The sequence below is a fragment of the Stegodyphus dumicola genome, chromosome 6 (assembly GCF_044657685.1).
Source record: "Stegodyphus dumicola isolate Sdum_Otavi_A_Nest chromosome 6, ASM4465768v1".
Classification (NCBI taxonomy): domain Eukaryota; kingdom Metazoa; phylum Arthropoda; class Arachnida; order Araneae; family Eresidae; genus Stegodyphus; species Stegodyphus dumicola.
This window is the reverse complement of record NC_140773.1, coordinates 204,548,208-204,568,991: the sequence shown is the minus strand read 5'-3', so window position 1 is coordinate 204,568,991 and position 20,784 is coordinate 204,548,208. Positions and strand designations below refer to the sequence as shown.

The 20,784-nt window shown below is 33.5% G+C and overlaps 1 protein-coding gene across 4 annotated transcripts in view; it reads right to left on the bottom strand.

The window, feature by feature from the left end:
• Nucleotides 1–20,784, bottom strand: part of LOC118190715 (endothelial cell-selective adhesion molecule-like) — a 138,216-nt gene that overhangs the window by 4,411 nt on the left and 113,021 nt on the right. For all 4 annotated transcript variants that reach the window (XM_085819379.1, XM_035361470.2, XM_035361469.2 and 1 more), the window contains exons 4-6: nucleotides 16,657–16,792; nucleotides 14,543–14,676; nucleotides 1,568–1,751 (exon numbers count right to left, since the gene is read on the bottom strand). In XM_085819379.1, the coding sequence (XP_085675505.1) occupies nucleotides 1,568–1,751; nucleotides 14,543–14,676; nucleotides 16,657–16,792 (454 nt within the window). The remainder of the gene's footprint in view (nucleotides 1–1,567; nucleotides 1,752–14,542; nucleotides 14,677–16,656; nucleotides 16,793–20,784) is intronic.

Genomic DNA, 20,784 nt, shown 5'->3' with positions numbered 1-20,784 from the left:
TCAAAGAAATCACCCTGCATCGAGTCTAACTACAATCCAGACCAAATGATTGACGAAAAATTGAAACCTCATGTAGAATAGAATCGCGCCAAAAAGAGTGCCAACAACAATCCTTTACTATTAAATTTCTTGTGCCAACTTTAAAGCAGACTTCCGGCCTAGAGGAAAGTTTTCTGAAGTTTGATTGCAGTTTGCATTGGTAGTAACAGTTTTCGTTTCACTTTGTTCTGAAATACACAACTCCTTCTCCACAACAGATGCCGCCATTTTGTTTATGTGGCACGTGGTAACTGCTTGTGTCATTACAATGAATGCTGGGAAAAAATTTCATACATATGTGCAAAAATCCTTTCAAGTTTCTCTGCATTTCTTATAAACAATTGAGGTTCTGAGTTTGATGAAATATTTTGAAGAAGAAAACAATTTGTCACTGTTATTAATGGTTATGCAAAAGTGGTGCAAATTTGTTTCGAAACAAGAATCAAAATAAAAACAAATAATTGAAAGATCCTAACGTTAACTAACACAAGTAATTTTTTGTAAATATTTATAGGGAACATTTCATGCATATGTCTATTTTTTAATATAATTTACAGCATAAAGATGTTTCTAACATTTTTCCAACTATCTTGTCCATTCTTTGTCTGGATTGAGATCCAGTGTTTTAGGAGCCAGTTAATCGGGAATCTACTGCATATTAAAAATCAGAAAGAAATCTAATCATTTATAAATAAACCACCTTAGAGCTAGAAGATAAATCATGTGAAATTTGTATTATAAATAAACATTTAAAACTTTGAAACAAATATTTCACTTAAAAAGCATTTTGAAGTCCTTAATAAATATTTCATTTAAAAAGCTTAAAAAATATTTTGTAGTCCAAAAATTAAAGAAGGTAAATCTTTAAGAAAATAATTTGCAGTTAACAAGTAGATTTTGAAATTTGAATTTTATTTTGTTCTATTTTGGATTCAAGCAGAATTTTTCTTCTTTATACCTTTTATTATTACAATAAAGTACATAATACTAAAAAGAATGCATTTACGCATTAAGCACTCTGTTAAGAAAAATAATTTCAGTTGAAAAAAATTTAATTCAAAGGAAATTTTTTATACAGCAATCATGGCTTTGATCTTAATTATGAGATGAGAAAAGAACATGGAATATTCTGACTTATTTAAAACTTCGAGGAAATAAATGAATTATCTATTTCAAATTTTTTGAAGTTGTAGAGTCAAAAAATATTTTTAATTTTACATTTGTATTTTATTGTGATTAAAACAGAACTGTTGAAATACGATTAAAAACGTTGGAAAGTAGAAAAGTCCCCCCAAAAATTGAAATCAACTATTTAACATTTATTCTTTCAAAACCAAACATAGACCATCAAGCCATACACAAACACTTCATAGAGTAACAAAATCGGACGTATGCAAATATCTAATAAATAATATTCGAGTTTTGGAAAAGAGTTAAATATCTTAAGTAAAAGATTTTAACTCTTAAATACAAAATATAATAAAAGATGTGTTTAAAAATATGATCCTATGATAAAAAAATATTTTACCTAGTACTGCAACTTCTTTTTGAATCACAGGTTGTACTCCGAACAAAGAAGCTTTGCATTCTATAATTACTTTTCTCTTTCTGAAGAGCTTTCTTGTTAAATTCAGTCTGAGAAAAATCGAAGATATTTCCAAGTTATCACTCAAAATTGTTAACCGTCGATCTAACACATCATCTTCTTTTAACTAAAAGCGAAACATAACAATATTTTACTTCAAACGATCTAATGCATTTTATGAAAATTCAATATACATTTAGTCTTACCGAAAGTGAAACGTGTAAGAAATGCTCATAATGATAAGTAAAAACTGTTTTCCTAACGCTTAATAGTCATTTAATGTATTAGTTAATATATTATTTTGATAAAATCGATCCTATTTTATTCTTATAACTCTCTATAGTCTGTCACGAATGTGATAGCCCAATGGACTGAATGAATTTATCGAAGAAGAAAGAATAAAAATTTGTACCAAAAGAAAAAATACTAATTTAAGAAAAGGTTAATTTGTAAATATGATTTTTTGTCGTGTTTAAAATAAAACACTAAAATACTGTTTTGAAGAATAAAACATATTGTACTGTCACAAAATTTCTTTTCATAACCGCATAAATTCGCTTACATACAAAATTCAGTAATTTATCTAGTATGTGCTGTTATTTTAACTACACGGTATTTAAAAAAAATGTCTTGTTATATAGTAAAGAGAAAAAATTATAAAATATTCTAAAGTGTATTATTATTGTTTATAAAGAATTATCTTGTTATTGCTCTCTTCTGCAGTTTTATACAATGGGCAGCATTATACAACGATATAGAACTAATTTTGTAAAATAACAAAAATAAAACTGAAAGCTTTCAAACTTTACATTACGCCCAAAGAGACTTTTTTTAACGTTTTGTGTGTTACCTTTATTTATTAAATATCATGTTCTTTGCACTTAAAACATAAAACTCAATTCAATAGCAATATCGCAAAGTAATTTTAAAATGAGCATATCTTTAGAATTTCCGATACAGAGTGTCGTGCGCGGGAGATAATTTTTTTTCTCGTACAGTGTTGCCATTACTCCGTTTGAAATCGTTGAGTTTGTTAATCAAAAATTCGTTAAAAGTGTTAGAAAATTTGAAATCGATAATAAAAAAAATTCCAGATTAGAGCATCCAGATGCCCATATTCAGTGGAGGATGACGTTATTCAAAATTTGATGACTCTGGGTACCTGTGTTTTATCACAGTGCGAGAAACATGCATACATTTATGCAGAATCTTCGTTTTTTAATTTCTTTAAATATAACACAGGGCGCTAATATTTGGTGGCAATAATCTGAAAAGTGATTCGCCATTTGTAGGAACCGGCACAAAATTCCAAAACGAAATTAATAGGTCTTTTGGGTCTGACGCTCCTTTGGGCTAAAAAGAACATTTTTACATTTAGCCTTTTAATACGCAGTCTTTGTAAGTCTGCTAAGTTCATACAGCTCCTTCACTCGTTCGTAGAACTCATTTCTTGAAAGTCTGTTGTCTTTTCAATGCTATTAAAGTGGTCTGTGAGGAGAGACACTTTAGAAGAGAGAAAATAGTCTGCAGGAGACGCATCTGTTGAATAAAAGGGTTGGTTACTGGTTAAGAATTAAGACGGCTTTATTTGCTATAAACTGCTTCACAAGTAGGAAAACTGTATGGTAGCGCATTGTCGTTCAGCAGAAACCGATTATTCGACAGGTCATTTTCAAGCCTAATGCTCTAAATGCTTTACATCTTTAAGAAACAATTTATTTCCGCGCGTTTCCGTCAGAAGCAAATTTCCACTAAAAAAATATTTTCAACGTAGTTTTTATTTGAAATTTTTGAAAACAAAATGGCCGTAGTGAATTTATTCCAAACCAAGTAGATGATTGTTGTTTGTCTCAAAATCATAAGCAAAGTACCAAGTATTATTTTCTCCTGTCACAATCTATGTGATAAAAGTAAGAACTAATGCATGTCGTTTATATCAAATTATGACATGCGGAAAATCGATCTTGGTTTTTAATATAGTCAATGCCTAAAGGACAAAACAAGTACACATTTTTCTTTTTCCAAGTTCTGCCATGAGAATTTTATGAACAACTGTTATTAAGTACATTAGTTATTGTTCGAAGGAACAAGTAACAATTTTGTTCTCATCCATTCGAGATTGTGCAGGATGTTGGATTTTTCATTAATATCTCGCGTCCATCACAAAATAATCCATACCATTAAAAACACTGGATCAAGTTGATTCAACTCTGTACGCTTTATACAACATTTCATAAGTCTCTGTTATGTTTTTGTAGCCTTACGACAAAATTTTGTAACTGTTATTTGCTCAGATTTCGAATCAATGGTAGCAAATACTCACGGGGTCAAAGCAAATGATTAACGGCATAAAACGATTCTGTCCGTAAACCAACGCTTCTAAGGAAGAGCAAGTTAACATACATTGTCCTTCAAAAGGTAACATGCATGTTTCCAAAGATCACCATTACAAAAATGCCAGTAACATTTAAATTCACAGTTTATATGCATGATAGTAACGATTCGTTAAGGTGGTGGGCGATCGGATGGATTGAAATGGGGGTATCACAAGCTGATGATGCTAGATGTCTCAATGTCTCTCGTAGTGAGGTCCACCGACTATGAAATTAGTTTGAATTCGAGATTCTGTGTCCAGAAGACATGCTCCAGGCAGATCAAGAGTGACAACACCTGCTGGAGACCGTTATTTAGTTCTTTTGACCCGAAGGAGGAGTAACATTACTGTGCCTCAGCTCATGACAGATCATTTAGTGGCGACAGAAAAAAATAATATCAGCTACTACAGTGCGCAGACATCTGCACAATAGAGGTCTGTATGCCATACGAACAGTTGTTTGTGTGCCCTTGACCCGAGGACACAGAGGTGCCCGTTTATCTTGGGCAAGAGAGCACGTCTCCTGGAGCACTCAACAATGGATGTCTGTTCTCTCCACAGCCGAGTCCAGGTTCACACTGGAGAATGATTCAGGTCGTCAGCTGATCTAGAGGGACCTAGGCACAAATCCCTCATTACCTCATTATGTAAAGACACAGTTACAGAGATGGTGGAATAATGGTTTGGGTTGGGATTTCTCTCTGTGGGCACACTGATCTGCATGTGTTTCATGGAAGGATTTTGATCAGTGTAAGATATCAAGACGAGATCCTTGATCAATATGTCCACCCATATGCCGCTGCTATTGGCCCTTCATTTCTTCGGATGGACAACAATGCGCGACCACACCGAGCTCGGGTTTCTCAAGAATATCTTGGGGATCACTGTATAGAGCGGATGGAATGGCCAGCTTAATCCTCAGAGCGATAGAACATTTTGGGAGACTTGTTGATGCTTTAACTTCTCCTCCAAGGTCGTTAGATTAACAAGGATAACTCGTTGTATAGTCATTTCTTCCCATTTCACCGACCGTCAGCTTAATTGACAGCATGGAATGTCGCTTTCGCCAGTTTATTGCAACTAAGGGTAGACACATTTCTCATTAGAACCCATTTTTGTAGTATTACCACCACATTTTCCCTAAAAAACTGTGATGTACTGTTTCTCCAAGACTGGATTTCTTTGCCAAGAGTGCAATTTTTTGTTGTTATTCATGTTTGTGTTGAACTTTAGAAACATTCTATATCGCATTCATTAAAGAACTGTTTAGTGAACATGTCCTCTAAATTTCTTGCTTCTATGCTGCTTCATTCTCAAATTAGACACAAAAACATGCTGTTCTTTAATTTCTGGAAGGTAGTCTGTTATAGCATATATGCTTTCAACTATCGTTTGGTGGCTTGCTGGATTTTGTTAAAAGTTAGTCCAAACACTTTGCAAATGTACTGTATATGTACACTTTGATTATTGCAACAAGAAAAATATATAATACCATATTTTACTTTAAATTAAACTAAAAATTAAATTACTCGAAATAAACGATATTTAATATCTATCATAGACTGGCTGTGATTTAATTTGAAGACTATATTTTTAAGTACATAATTGTGAACAAGTTAAAGAACAATAATATGACCAGTTTTCAATTCTAATCTTGATTTTTACCCACACTGCAGAATGCACTATATTAAAATGTATCTTTATCATCGACTGTGGATATATGGTGGTTGTAGAGGAAAAAGTTTTCTTTTGCCATTTTTCTCGCATCCATAGTTATAATGGTCCAAATACTGATGGATAATTGAAGTTCCACTGCATACGTACTGCATATGTTCCACTGCACAGATTCCACTGCACAAATCAGTAATGTTACACAAAAGTATTTTTTTATACTGTTGCTGGCAAAAAGAGATCGTGAGTGGTCAATTTAACAATTATCAAGTTCTACGTCAATATATGAGTATCCCCCCCCGGGGGTCGACGTAGAGAACTCTGCGAAGCTACTGGCTAGGATCTGTACCTAGGCAGTCTCGGCCACGGGGGTATAAAATTTATGAACTTGGTGGTTCTGAAGGCTCTGGGACAGGTCACTTATTGGCCGGCCCCGGAGTCTGGCACGTCCTAGCGCGGCGTGGTTCTAGTAACCCGGGGGTCTCCCCCGGGGTCGCTGGGTAATGTCCCGCTGCGACGGGCTCGCCCAAGCGACTGGTAGGAGCATTAGACGACCGGTGCTGCCTGGTGTCGTATCCAGGTGGTGCGCTGCTCTCCTGGAGGGTAATAGTGGAAGTTGAACTTCCACGATGTGCCCAAAGGGGGAGTGGACCTGCAGTGAGATTGAGTTCTCGGAGCAGGGAAGCCAAAACTCTTATCTTACCTAATATATGAGTATGTCTAATGACGGGCGATGATCGTTTCTAGAATACGTGTTGCGGTGCAGACATATTCAGCATGGGGCAAAGTAAATTTCTAAAATTTCTTGACAACTTTTATTTAGCTAGTCATTATCTGTATCTTATTCACAAATCTGTGGTCTGAGTTCGCTGGTATGATTAATATTCGAATCGGCAGCTACTTGGAATCTTTGTGTTTTGTTTTCACCCTATGAGGTTTTAATCTAAGCCAAAAGAAGGTTAAATGTTTTATTTCAAATCACTAGGATGATTAACTTTCGAAGCACTAAATATTTTCTCTCTTTCTGTATATATATATATATATCTTTCTGTATATATATATATATATATATTAACATGATAAGGGACATGAATATATATATATATATATATATTCATGTCCCTTATATATATATATATATATACTATATAAAACCACGATTGTTGAGATTTTTAAGGGACATGAATTACTAGAATCGGAAATACTTGGTTGTTACACAATACAATGTTAAGTCTATAGAAGCATAAATCGCCTTTAACGAGCAAACCTCGGTTATAGCGAGCAATATTTTTGTGATTCATAAAATTTTTATTGACTTCTACCTCTCCAACTCAGTTAATATTTTCATGGAAAAATTTCTTTAAGACTCCGAAGCCAGGAAGTTAGTGATGGGTCATAAATCCTGCAAACACGTGATGGCGGCCTTTTTCATCTTGTGATGTGCAAATTTATATAATTAACAAATAAATGTCATTAATTAATTAACCTCTTTTACAAAGTTTAATTAATTTTCCCCGAAAAGTATAGTTTAAAAAATTAGAAGAAGGAAGATGAGCAACTGCATGGGGTTATCTATATTATTAAATTAGAAAATTCTATCAGTTACCATAAGTAGCATTAGTTTTCTACTCATTTTCGGTTTCTGAATGCTTAAGATTCCTTCTCATTTTTTTCAGAAAAAAATTATTAGTTAATTCAAAAATATAAAAACCTCCTCCGTTCATAAATCATTATGCAATCATTGCATTTAAAACTTTTATTTTTTATTAGCTATATTTTCGAGGAAATGATGTTTCAGAACTACGATGTTTTCTCTTTGCTTTGCTTCCTCTCACGATGTTTTGTTCGAGACGTTTTCGCCTTTTATTTTCTCCGCGACGTTTCCGCCCGTGATGTTTTCTCCTGTAACCCATTTTTGAACATAAAAACCATAATATATATATATATATATATACATACAACAGTTTAAACAAAGTTAAAAAGAGAAATATGCACAGAAGCTTGCAGATCTATTACGGATTAAAAAATAGCAATATGCTCTAAAATATACTATTGTTTTAACAAAATTAAGAAATAAATAAATATGTTATAGAGGCTTGCAAATCTTCTATATGCTACTATAAGATTTCGTTCTGAATTCTAGATTGCATTTCACTGTGGATCTTGACGACAGTGCACGCTATCAACAGAGTTAGAAATTTTAAAATTGACCTCTTGCAAAATAATCGAAAGTTATCTTGTCTATGGCACTTATAATATAAAATGATGCTTGTTAAAAATATTGTTGAAAAATCCAAACAAAATTGTTTTTTAATGATTAAAAGGTATTGCACTGAGAAACTAAATCATTGCAGACATGAAGAGTGAGTTACAGATATAGATACAGAGTAATTGAACTTTTATTAGGAAACATTACAACAAATTACGATACTGCATTTGTGAGATATGGACATTGAGGACTCAACGCCAACGAGATGCAGCGCAAAACAGCAAAATGGATCACCCGGAACGCTCTGAATGGTTTAAAAAAAAAAAGAAAGAAAAAGAAAATCTTAAGAAGGGATTTGAGAAATATGTGTAAAATCTAGTTATTGTGCTGTATTACTGTGAAAAAAAAAAGTTTAAGAAATATAAGTTTATTTAATGATTGACGCCAAACAACAGATGAAAAGAACCCACTGGTCACGACATGATTTCATGTTACATTTTAGAGCAGCGTTATGTTACAAGGTTGTTGTTGTTGGTTATAGGCGTTTTGGGCATAGAATGGGAAATGGAATCAGGGCATAGTTATCACCTTAGCCCAATGGATCCGATCTGAGACCCATAGGTTTGACGAGGCCCAAGCACCTTTCTTTTCATAAATCTGTTTCTCCCTTATAAAAGGGCTCACCAGCGGCCGAGCGGTAAAGTCGCTGAACACTGGTAGTTCGGTCCGAGGTTCGAATCCCGCGAACGGGTTGGCTGCATGGGCGTTTTCGTGGTTTTCCCCATGTGTAACGTGTATACGAGCCAGTTTCCCTTAGAAAGTCGCTCCACGAAAGCATCCCTTTCCTTAGGCAGATAGCTCTCGAGGCTTTGCCATAATCTCTCACACACCGTTATAAAAGACCTGAAAATGGGTCCTAAGGATCTTTGAGAAAGCACTGCGCCTAAGATCTCAAGTTTAATAGAGCCCCGGGAGGAGTTACAAAGAGAGCAACAAAACGTGGCTTGTCCTTTTTTAAATGTGTGAATTTTATAGAAACTGATTTACTTTGTGTAAGTAAGTACACTCCGCAAGAGTGATTTTTTTTGGGGGGGGAGGATAAAAGGGAAATGTTCGGAACAACAAGAATAGGACATATACCAAATTAAAGAATATTTTCTATCAACCATAAATAAAACTTTCTCTGTTATTTACTTTATTTTTACTTTATTTTTGTATGCTTAGTGTAACTTGCTTTAAATCATAAAAAATCAAAAGGTAATTAAAAAAGACACGAACAAAAATATCTAATATTTTATTTTCACATACGTTAACAACTCATTTTTTGTAGAAACCGGTATCTCGAGTAATATTTGATTACTTTTTTTATTTTGATTAAAACTTTATTCTTCATATGTAATTAACGCAAAGCTTAAGTTTTTGTTTGAAAATTCATTGCGTTAAGTAAATAGGATTGTCATATTTAAAGTGCACTTTCTTTTTAGAAGTTTTTAGAAGTTTATATCTCCGTTTAAAAATTAGTTTTTTTTTTTGTTTTTTGTTTGTTGTTGTTGTTTGTTTGCTGTGTTTTTTTATGTGTGTGTGCATTTTGAACTGCTTAGTATACATTTTTTTCCCTTCCATTATGAAATTTCTACGAAATCTGTTTCTGAAACTAAAAAAATAAATTTTATTTGCTTCTGATGGTCTGTTTTTTTTTTACGGTGAAGTTAATTTTTTTTAACGGCGAAGTTGATTGTTGCACTAAACAAAGAAAATACAACAGAACAGTAAATGCACGCGCGTCCAAAAGTAGATTAGGAAAAAATTACATTTCTTTTCTCGTCAAAGAAACATTAAAAAATGCCCATAAGGCAAGGAAATAAATTAATGAATATGCTACACTAGTAACATTTGACAATTCAAAATTATGCAGTTAAATATTATCCAAATTTGGGTTTAAAGTAATGCCTCCTAAATCATAACACCTCTGTATAAAGTATAAATATTCATTACATTCAGTTCAGGGAAATTTCACTGCTAAGCAATGAGAAAATATTAGCTTACAGATTTTACTTCCTTGTAAGAAGTAAATCAAGTATTGCAATTGCGAAAAATTTCGGGCATTATATTTCAAAGAAAATATTGATTTTGACCACTCTCGAATCCCTCTGAATTATGCTCTTGCATGGAATTTGTACGTATAGACAGAATAAAGGACCATTTTTTTTATCAAACGGCATTGTATAATGGATTTGTGACGTCTATACGTACGTACGTATGCATGCATGTATCTCGCCTTCGAGGACATTCTGGGCCAAACCGGTAAGAATTCGTTCTAGAATGTTCTCAATCCGTCTATGGCATATTGCGAATTTTGTAGCCAAATTGGCGATTTCGCACCAAATATGGAATCCCTACCATCCCTTGCCGTTTTCTGGTAACCCTAAGCCCACCTTGCGGGGAAACTATCTTACATTGGCTGGACATTTCGTAACAATATACACCTACTCTGTAACTGGACTCGGTGAGCTCAGTTTTTTTTTTTTTTTAATTCTTATTATGTTGGTAAATTGTGTATTTTTTGCTTTATAATTGATTGAATTAGGCTGTTCTTATGTTCTGGTTAAGGTGTTTATGCCTTTAGTTAATCTACATGCAATAGTTGTAGAATTATCGACAATTTAAAAGTTGTTTAAGTACCACTAACCCTAACGAAGCCCCTCATTTGTTTACATTTGAAACTTAGTAGAAGAGTGAATTAAGTCAGTTCCTGCGTCAACTTCAGGGTCTTTTTTGCCGAGTGGGACCAAAAGTAGACTTCCAGTTTTATGCACCGAAAAATCTGCCTTCTTGACCGCAGGCCGAATTGTTGGTTTTTGCATAGACACTCTAATTTTAATTCTAAAAAAATTTAACTATTTTTAACTGTATTTGGTGTTTTATGTTTTTCTGTGTATTACAATTTTTGGCGAAAATAATTTGACATTTTTTGTACTTTTGCGTTACGGCAAAGTGAGAACTGAATTAATCGAATCAGAAATATAACTTTACTGAAATTCGAGGAAATAAATGTTTAAATGTCCAGCAAAAAATGTGTATGATTTAATAGGCTATACAAGGAAGTCATGTGGGGTCTACATCAGATATGTTTTATGTTGTTAAATTGAAAATATTTTCCTTAATTAAAATCATAGCTTAATATGTAAATTTTTTCTTTTACTAAGTTCTAGCTGAGTATTATATTATACTCTTGAAGAAAAGGAGTAAGAATCTTAAAGAAAGCTATAATTACATATAATTCAGGTAAATAACTCAAGATCTATCTCTCAAAAAGCAAAGACATAAACAACACCGTATGTGAAAGTTTTACCGTATGTAGTTTAGTGAATTAAAAAATCTACAACCCTTTTAAAAACAAAAGAATGTATCATAATATTAAAGAGTCATTATTATTTAGGAAAAAATTACTTTAAATAACTCCTTAAACGAAAACCAGTGACGTTAGACGAAACAATGAAATATAATGACTATAAAAGTTAATCCTCTACTTTAATTTAAGATAGGAGAAAATCCATATAAATTAATTTGAACGAAATTTTCATCAATGAATCGTGTACATTAGACATCTTACTGATATCGTAATTAGTAAAAAGAGAAGCAAATTTTATACGGAAGTTTTTTTCTCTTATCTATGCAGAATTCTTCTTAAAAAGATTAAAATGCTGTCTAATTAAAAAAACTGATGATTTTAAATATTTAATTAAAGAAAAGTTGCTACTGAAGCTCGGTTGAGGCTTTAAGTTGTTTATTTTCTTCCTTATATCATGTGTACTATAAAAGAATGGGTAAACTATTGATCTACAGACTCATTTAAGAATAGACATTTTTAAGTCTTATCTTACTTGGTTAAGAATAGTTAAGATGTAAACAATAGACAATTTTAGAGAATATAAAATAATCGTAAGATTAATACAAATGATTTATCGGTTTTCAAAAATGCTCTGTTTCATAAACTCTTACAAACAAAAGCAAGAGTAATATATGAAAGAAATATAAATCTTTCAAATTTCGTTCTTCTTTAAACACTGTAAAAGTTCGATGATTTATGGGTTTCCAAAATGCTCTGTTTCGTAAAGTCTCGCAAACAAAAGCAGGAGTAATATATGAAAGAAATATTAATCTTTAAAATTTCGTTCTTCTTTTAAACACTGCAAATGTCTGATATACGCTTCTCTGTTAGATAAGAAGTATTACTCCAATTCTGCTCAGACGGATTGCAACATTTCCAACAATTATCCAAAGGAAACCATCCTTGGACATAATAGCAGGGGACCATCATGTGCATCTGAATAATTAATTCTAAATTATCTTTTCCATATTGTCTATTCCACGACGTAGAAGTTCATTTTTAGGTAACGATGTATCTCATCAAGCCAATAAAATCAAGCCCCATCTTGATGGAATTTAAAATTCTTCATTGAATCATATTCCATTACAAAAATAACCACATTGGCGGTATATTAAGATGTGATATACCCGTCAGAGTGTTTTCAAAGCCAATATTTCTTTGTCAAATGAGGCAGCAACATTTAATTTTGGTGAATCCCGTTTCTGTTCAACGACAGCATAATAATCTTCCACGCCCTATATCCAGATATTAAGATCATTTACCATTCCACACAAATAAAACGTCAGTTTCTCATTGAAACATGGGCGAACTCCAAAGTGGTCATTTTGCAATTCTTGTTGCATTTGATTGCAATTTCCATTCGTATCGGTTCATACAATTATTTGGCTTTGTAAAGTTTCAGCTGTAAAAGTTACCATGAAATCTTTCCAATATTTGACAGCGGAATAAGAAATTTCCGCGGCTAGAGTTACTTGTTGATTTTTGTGGTCTACTTGCGAAACTCTCTCTTATGTTCTCCAAAGAGATACTGAGGAATGTTAGACAAGAATTTCTATAAGGGGCTTTTCCCTTTATGCAAGCAGTCAATGTTCTTGAATTCTGGATAACACTGCAAAATGCTCTAATGGCTTGGTAGATCTCTATTGCACTATTGTCTTCGAAGCGCAAAGTGTAAAATAATGATGGATAAACGCTTTGCATATTTAAATACTAAGCTATTTATGCTATAAACTCGCCATTTTGAATCCCTACAGGCTATATTTTTGGTAATGTTATTTATTGCTCGTAATATTATTTTTGGTAATTTTTATTTATATTATTTTTATTTTTATTTATATTATATTTTAGGTTAATGGCAATTGTTGTTTCCCAGAATTTTACTTATTGCAGGCAGTTGATTGATGGATGTATATACCACAAATCTGAAAAACCTTTACCCTTTTTAAAGAGCAAAATAATTTGTCATATTTAAAAAAAAAAAAAAAAAAAAAAAAAAAAAAACTAGGAAAAATGTTAAGAGCAAGCTTTATGTTGGAAATATCTACATGTAAGTAAGGGCAAGTATAATGCATTAATTTGACTACATTCATAAACCGTTTTCATCAGGTCCCGGGGCTTTGTTTTATATACGAAGGCAACAAGAACCACCGTAAAATTGCATAAATTTGCAGGACTAGTTTCGAAGTTTTCAGCGGAAGCTTCTTCATTTGCAGGAATAAAAATGATGAAGAATCTTGTATTCACATGACAGCAACAGATCCGAATCAACAAAATCAACAAAAGTCGCAGTTCCATTCTTACAGATCCCATTCCGGATATGAATTCCTGGGGATATATAAAGTATTCCTATAGTATACATTTTAAAACTAAAACAGCCTTGAGATTCGCGCTAAGGATATATGTTAAGGGAGAAAATACATAAATCCTCTGTTGCCCAAGCCTGTTGGCCAAAAATTCATATTTTCAACTTTTCTGCAGCCAAACTTATTTAAAAAACATCTTCCGCTGTCGAATACATTTTCTAGAGGCATTTCACATTCGTGAAAGTCTTTCAGTTCCAGTTAATGATGCAAATTCTAATACATCTTCGCTTTCAGCTTTTAAGAAAATTAATCCTTAGATATTTTCATTTTATCAATAAACGGCACCAGTAGCACAAGCTTGTCCTTCATCATTTTCACTCTTGCAACAACAAATGCAGTTTTGCACTCCTTGCCATGATGAATTTCGTAGGCTTATTTTGATGTTACTGTCAAACAACTGAGATATGTCACGTCACAATGCAACACACACTTTTTAGGCACCTTCATTATTTAAGATTGTTCAGAGATGTTCTTTTAAATTAGCACGTAGCTAATTTAAATGACGAGCCATCGCGTCCGGCGACTTTGGCAGGACAAACGTTTCAATTAGTGGCATTTTGATCCTATTAGATGACTTACTTATTAGAATAAGAAGTGAATTCTTAATGCATTTTTAAGCGTACGAGTACAATTAAATAATTTCTATATATACAAGTTCGACAGTTGAATAAGGATACCCGAATGATAAGATTAGCTGCAAAAACATTTGAGGACTTCTGTAATAGTTACTTAAATATTTTATCACAACGTGTATTTTTACATTATGAAGCATTCAGATTTATCGCATAATTTCTCTTAAGCTGTAATTTAATTTAATAATAAAAGCACATATTTGTAACATAGATCTGTGAAAAATTACATCTATAATATTTGTATTATAAAAACCAAGAAAATCTTTACAATAACTCACCTGAATTCCATTCACAAGCCAATTTAACTTGGCAGCAGGTTTTGACTTAGCTGATATGCATTTCAGAGTTACATTATCTCCATACTGATATGTACCTTTTATGCCAGTAATGGTTGGCCCATCTGTCGGCAAAACTGAAATTAGGATGAAAAAGTAGTTAAACTGTGTTCAAACAGTTATATTCTTTTGTTCGTATTTTGAACGCTGTGCAATTTCATTTTAGAAATCTATCAAATGCATAAAAAATAACTTTTACAAGAATAATTTTATGTTGTTATAAGCACAATGAATGGCAAGGTGTTCGCATATTCTTTGCATGTCTGTTGGTCCCAACATCATTAAAAAGTAATATTAAAATATTCTATACAAAGATTTATTTTACATTCTTGTGAAAATTTACAATACTGACATTATGCATGACTTTTGGATTTGCAATGTAAGTGGGCTAAATAAAATATTATTACGTAACAAAATTGAATATAATTTACTGCACAGAATTTTATTAAGTAATTTTATCCGAAGATTTTAAGGCGATGCCTTCAACTTACTGAAAAATGCACTTTTATCACTTTGCTTTTTTAATCATTTTTCCAACCCTAATACCTTACTGGTCACATCTACCCATTTCAAAATATTCTAATTGGGAGTCGAAGATGAAGTGCGATTAAGATCGATAAGAACTGTCGTAGTTTTGACCTCCGCGGGTACGCAGCACATTGAGTTCATAGCATAACTAAATGTTAAAAGTCATAATGTTACGAATTTTGTAATAAATTAATCATTTAAATGAAATTATATTTTTTTCTCTATAAAAATCTAAAGTGACCACGCTCTGCCGGAAAAATAAGGTCACAGGTGCAAGTCTATTTACCATTGAAATATCTCGCTAAATTGGTGAGATATCGCCATGTTGGCGATGTTTTTGGCGACTAATTTTTTCCGCTAAATTTGGAGAGAAATTACCAAAAAGTCGCCAAATTGGTGATTATTTGGCAACATTGGGGTTTGTAATTGAATAATTGTAATTTCTCTGTATATGCAACTGAAAACGTATCCGGCTTTCATACACCTTCCAGTTATTTCGAGATGTGGAAAGTTATAGAAATCCCTTGTCGGCCGGAAGAAAACTATATAAGGCCCTGGAGAGCATCAGTTTCTCAGTTGTTAATTCAGGGCTGAATTCGGAGTATTGAGATAGCCGTCTTAGCTTCGTTCTTTAGATGCACTCTGCATTGGGTTGTATTTAACGTCCTTAGTAGTCTGAGTAAAACTACTTATTGTACTCTGTGATATTGTGAAGAGCTATAGATGTATTTTTGTGAAAGTTCCTGAACTGTGAAGTGTTTCGTTTAGTAAAATAGTAAATTTTATCAAGTTACCAGTTCTATGTGCATTCAGTCTATTACAAATCCCTACGCACACAAACATAATTTACTTATTTTGGGAGAAAACGTCTCTAGTCTAATTTTTTGTGTAGTAGCTAGGCATTGAGAATACTGTAACTGTGCACCTCAAAGTATTTTAATTAAATCTCTGCTACAATTGTACACACTTAGATTATATACTCTGGTTTTCAAATTGCCTGCTATTTTTAAATGTACAGCTTTAAGCTTCGTGATTCTTATATATATTACTTAAATTGTATATTTCCGATGAGGAAAACCGATGTAAGGAAGGGAAGAAATTGTGAAAATTGTCCAGCTCTTACAGAGTAGTTAGTGGATAGATTAGAAGTATATTAGTTGTAATCACAGGCTTCCAACGTTCAAACTTTGCCATGCCGGATGTCACGTACGTTTTAGATGAATATCGATAACAGTGATATTATTGCACAGCAGCAGTGGTTAAGTAATATGCTGTAATGATTTCCAGAGCACTCATTTAAATATCAAAAGCCTAAAATTACATTTACAAACAGTTCTGTAATCAGCTATCTTGAACATAATTATAATGAGTTAGAAACTGAGAAAAGAGAAAAAGAAAAAATGAATACATCCAGTTTTTAAATTTTAGAGCCCAAACTGTTACTGCTTAGAGAAACATAGTACAGTGTAGAAATAGCTCTTAAATAAAATATGTTAAGAAATCGACATAAAAATGTTACGTAAACTGACTGACAACATTCATCTGTTTCACGGCTTGAACACAGCTGTAGCTGGGTGCATCTGTCGAAACTTGGCATTTGTAGGCGCCAGCAGAATCCAGCTCCACACTGCGCAAGAAAACAGTGTTACTTCCAGAACGAGCTAACTGTAAAAAAAGAAGTGCACGCATTAGTGGCAATAGATTAGTCGAAATGTGCGCGAATATTTTGCAAGAGAGCAAAGCGAATCTTGTAGTTCAGAGCGTGATTTCGCTAGGCAGCGCACGTTACTAGTTTGTCTTTGCTGCTACGCTGAGTTCCTGATAGGCCCTTTTGGCCAGTTAATATACTCTTTTGCAAAACCATCGAAGCACCAAGAAGGACTTTTGCGATCGTGACGAAATTTGATATGCAAAAACATCTGATCGAACATACATATGATCAAAGTTTCAAGGCAAATGAACTAGAATTGCGATCATAGCGCGCATTTCTAGTGCGCAATTTGCAAAGTATAAAACCAGTAACAAAGGCGAAATTATTATTATTATTATTATTATTATTTTGCTCCATTGTAATTCCGCAAAGAAGCAACTAAAGATGGCATTACGACGATATCGAAGACCTTACAGACAACTAAACGACTTCGAACGTGGTCGCATTGTAGGGTTGCGTGAAGCTGAGTGCTCGAAACCGAGCAATACGCCGCCACCTGCAGTGTACAGACACTGCTGGCAAAGATGTTGGCAGCAATGGTTGCTACAAGGCAATTACCGACGAAATTAAGTCTCTGGAAGCCCAAGGAGCACAAATGCGAGGCAAGATAGGATAAATGTTCGCCAGGCCCGAACATCCCAAATTGTCGACTATTCGACGCACTACAGCCACGTATATACCTCCCGTGGTACCGTCCACCATTTCACGTCCCTTGTCTGAGGCGCGGTTACGCTCACAGAGGCCTTTAAGACGTTTACCGTTGACTCCACAACATCGGCGGAGTCGTCTGCAGTGGTGTCGCAGCCGATCATCATGGCTGCCATAAGACTGTCATTGTATCATCAGACGATGCCAGCGGTCCCAATCAGCCTTTGTTTTACAAAGGCATACAGCCATAACCTCTGATGCGACGGTGTGGAGCGCTATTTCGTATGACAGCAGTTCATCTTTAGTCATCTTTCGTACATCTTTAACTACTCAACGATATGTTGATACCATCCTGCGGTTGCATTACCCTTCATGGCATGTCATCCTGGGGCCATTTTCCAACAAGATAATGCCAGGCCACATACCGCTCGCGTATCTCTAGACTGTCTCCGTGCGGTTGATACTCGTCTTTGGCCAGCAAGGTTTTTTTCACCAATCGCGCATGTCCTTTCACTGCTGCTAGATTCGGTCACCACAAAATATCGCAGATCTGGAGAGACACCTGATGAATGCCTGGCAGAATGTGTCGCAGGATGACATTAGGAACCTCTACCACTCCTTGCCACGACGAATTCAAATATGCATTGCCACCAGGGGCTGTTCGACCAAATACTAATGGGTGATTGTGAGGTAACAGGTAACAATCAAGATAACAGTCAAGGTAACAGGTACTGTTACCTTGATTTTTTAATCATTTTATTATCTGTACCTCGACGAATTCAAGCATGCATTGCCACCAGGGGCGGTTCGACCAATACTAATTTGAACACTGAATGGGTGATTGTGAGCCGTGGGCAGGTACTGTTACCTTGATTTTTTAATCATTTTATTATCTGTGTATGAGCTATACACATATTCAATTTCATCAAAAACAACCACTGCCTTCATGGTGCTTCCATTGTTTTGCAAATGAGTGTAAGTATATCGCCGGGTAGTTTGTTGAGTCAGCCTAGTTAGCCTTAAATTTCTTGTTAGTCCAGTACTAAATCTTTGAATTTGTTGTGAAACTATTCTCTTAAGCTACACCGCAAGTTATCGGTGTTATTGCACGCACAAAGTACGTGTATTTGTGTTAAGAATTTGATGAATAATAAAGGGTTTATTTTATACCCTTCTTATGTGCTGGTGTTATTCTCGCCTGCGCGAAAAGTCACTAGGTGTCTTAGTGAGATCTATTAAACTTTATGATAGCAAAGAAGGTGAAATCCCACACCACGAAAACGGAAAACAGTTATACTCCCTTTCAGTTTACAAAGTAATTTAAAGGTCTGTTAGCTCAAATATAACGTATTGGTTTAAATATCAAATTTAATTATTTTAAAAATTTTACTTACAAATAAGGAATACATTAAAATTTAAAATTATTCTGACAAAGCATAAAAGAGAAAATGTTTATTTTTATTTACGATTTCTTACAAGATATGACCTACATAAGAGGAAAATCACGAAAAATGCCATTTGATCAGCTTCATGGCATTGGGACTAATACTTATGATAGCACAGTTCACACCTATTTTGATAACCAAGATCCTTTGCAGACAGTAACAACTGCAAAGTGTTTGATAAGGATCGTATATTCCACTAAAAAATTACTTTTACAAGAACAAAGAAGGACCATCAGTTTATGTTGGTTAAGAGGTCACATTGGTATCCGGAAATGATTTGACCAATACGCTTGCAAAGAAGGCTACTGTAAGAAATATAATTAATATTAGAGTTTCTACTCCTTAGAATAGTTCGAAAAGATACAAGTAATAAAAAATACGGTTGAAAAAAAAATATGAAAGGTTTTAGATTTTAAATTACGCCCAAAGGGACGTTTTTTAACGTTTTGTGTGTTACCTTTATTTATTAAATATCATGTTCAATGTACTCCAACTATAAAATTCAGTTCAACAGCAATATAGCAGGTTAATTTTATATTGAACCTATCTTTAGAATTTTCGATACACAGTTCCGCGCGCTGGAGATAAAAAGGTTTTTTTTCCCCCGTAGAGTGTTGCAATTGCTCGCTTTGAAATCCTTGAGTTTGTTAATCAAAAATTCGTTAAAGTTTTACAAAGTATGAAATCAATCATAAAACAAATTCTAGATTTCAAATTTGGGCTTCAACATGTCCATATTTGTATGAAGATTACGTCATTCAAAATTCGATGGTTCTATGTACCGTTGTTTTATCACAATGTGAGAAATATACATACATTGATGCAGATACATTGATACATTTTTCATTATTTAATATCTTCAAGTATAATGCAGGACTCTAACATTTGGTGGCAACAGTTTGAAAAGTGAAACGGACATTTATAGTGATTCGACGCAAAATCACAAAACGAAAACAATAGTCCTTCAGGGACAAAGCCCGTTTGGACTAAAAATGCAACAGAAAATGAAAATAAATATTATGTATCTTGATCTTATTTACCTGGTATCAAGAATATTATTTAAATTTTCTAATGTTATAAACCGGGAATTTTGTTTAATTTATCTCACATACGGGTGTAAATGTCTTGATTATTCTAAGTGTATTTCTGTATAGCTTACAGATTCTTTATTTAACAGTTATTAAGGTTATTTTGCTTGCAGTTATTTGAATGCTGAACGAGGTTTTACTTTGTTTAATTTCATTGTGTATGCTGTGTTAAATGTACAGTTATCCTATTATTGCTAACACAATTGCATCTTATGTTTTTTTTTTCATGTCAAATTGCGTATGTATCGATTGTGTTAATTATTGATACTGATATTTGTTGGAGGTGCAAACTGAGTTATCTATGAGTAATGACTCTAGTAGTTAGGGAAGACTGTAGGTTTGTTGCTTATTAGCATCAAGTTATCCCAGGCTCAGCTTCTATTACTGATAACTGAACTTAGGACATAGTTATTAATCTTCAGTAACTTTATATTCTTAACAAGATGTGAGCATAATTAAGGATTACGAGAAAGATTTTTAAAAATACAACTACTTTAAAAGGTGAAAGATACCTGAAAGAAGGTAAAGAACGTGGTAGTTTTTCTCCTGTTGCAGTAGTCGAGCCAAATATCCCAAATCTGAAATTCTGGAAGCTGTTAGAATTGTGAAATATTCCAAAATATCAAGAACTTGAATTTTTTTTATATTCTGAAAACCAAGCACTGTATGTTATGAAAACTATAAAAGTTAAATAGTTATTTTCACTTGTAAAATCTCATGGATCGTCATAGATTTTTTACATTATGTGGTTGTCTAGTTTTTTAC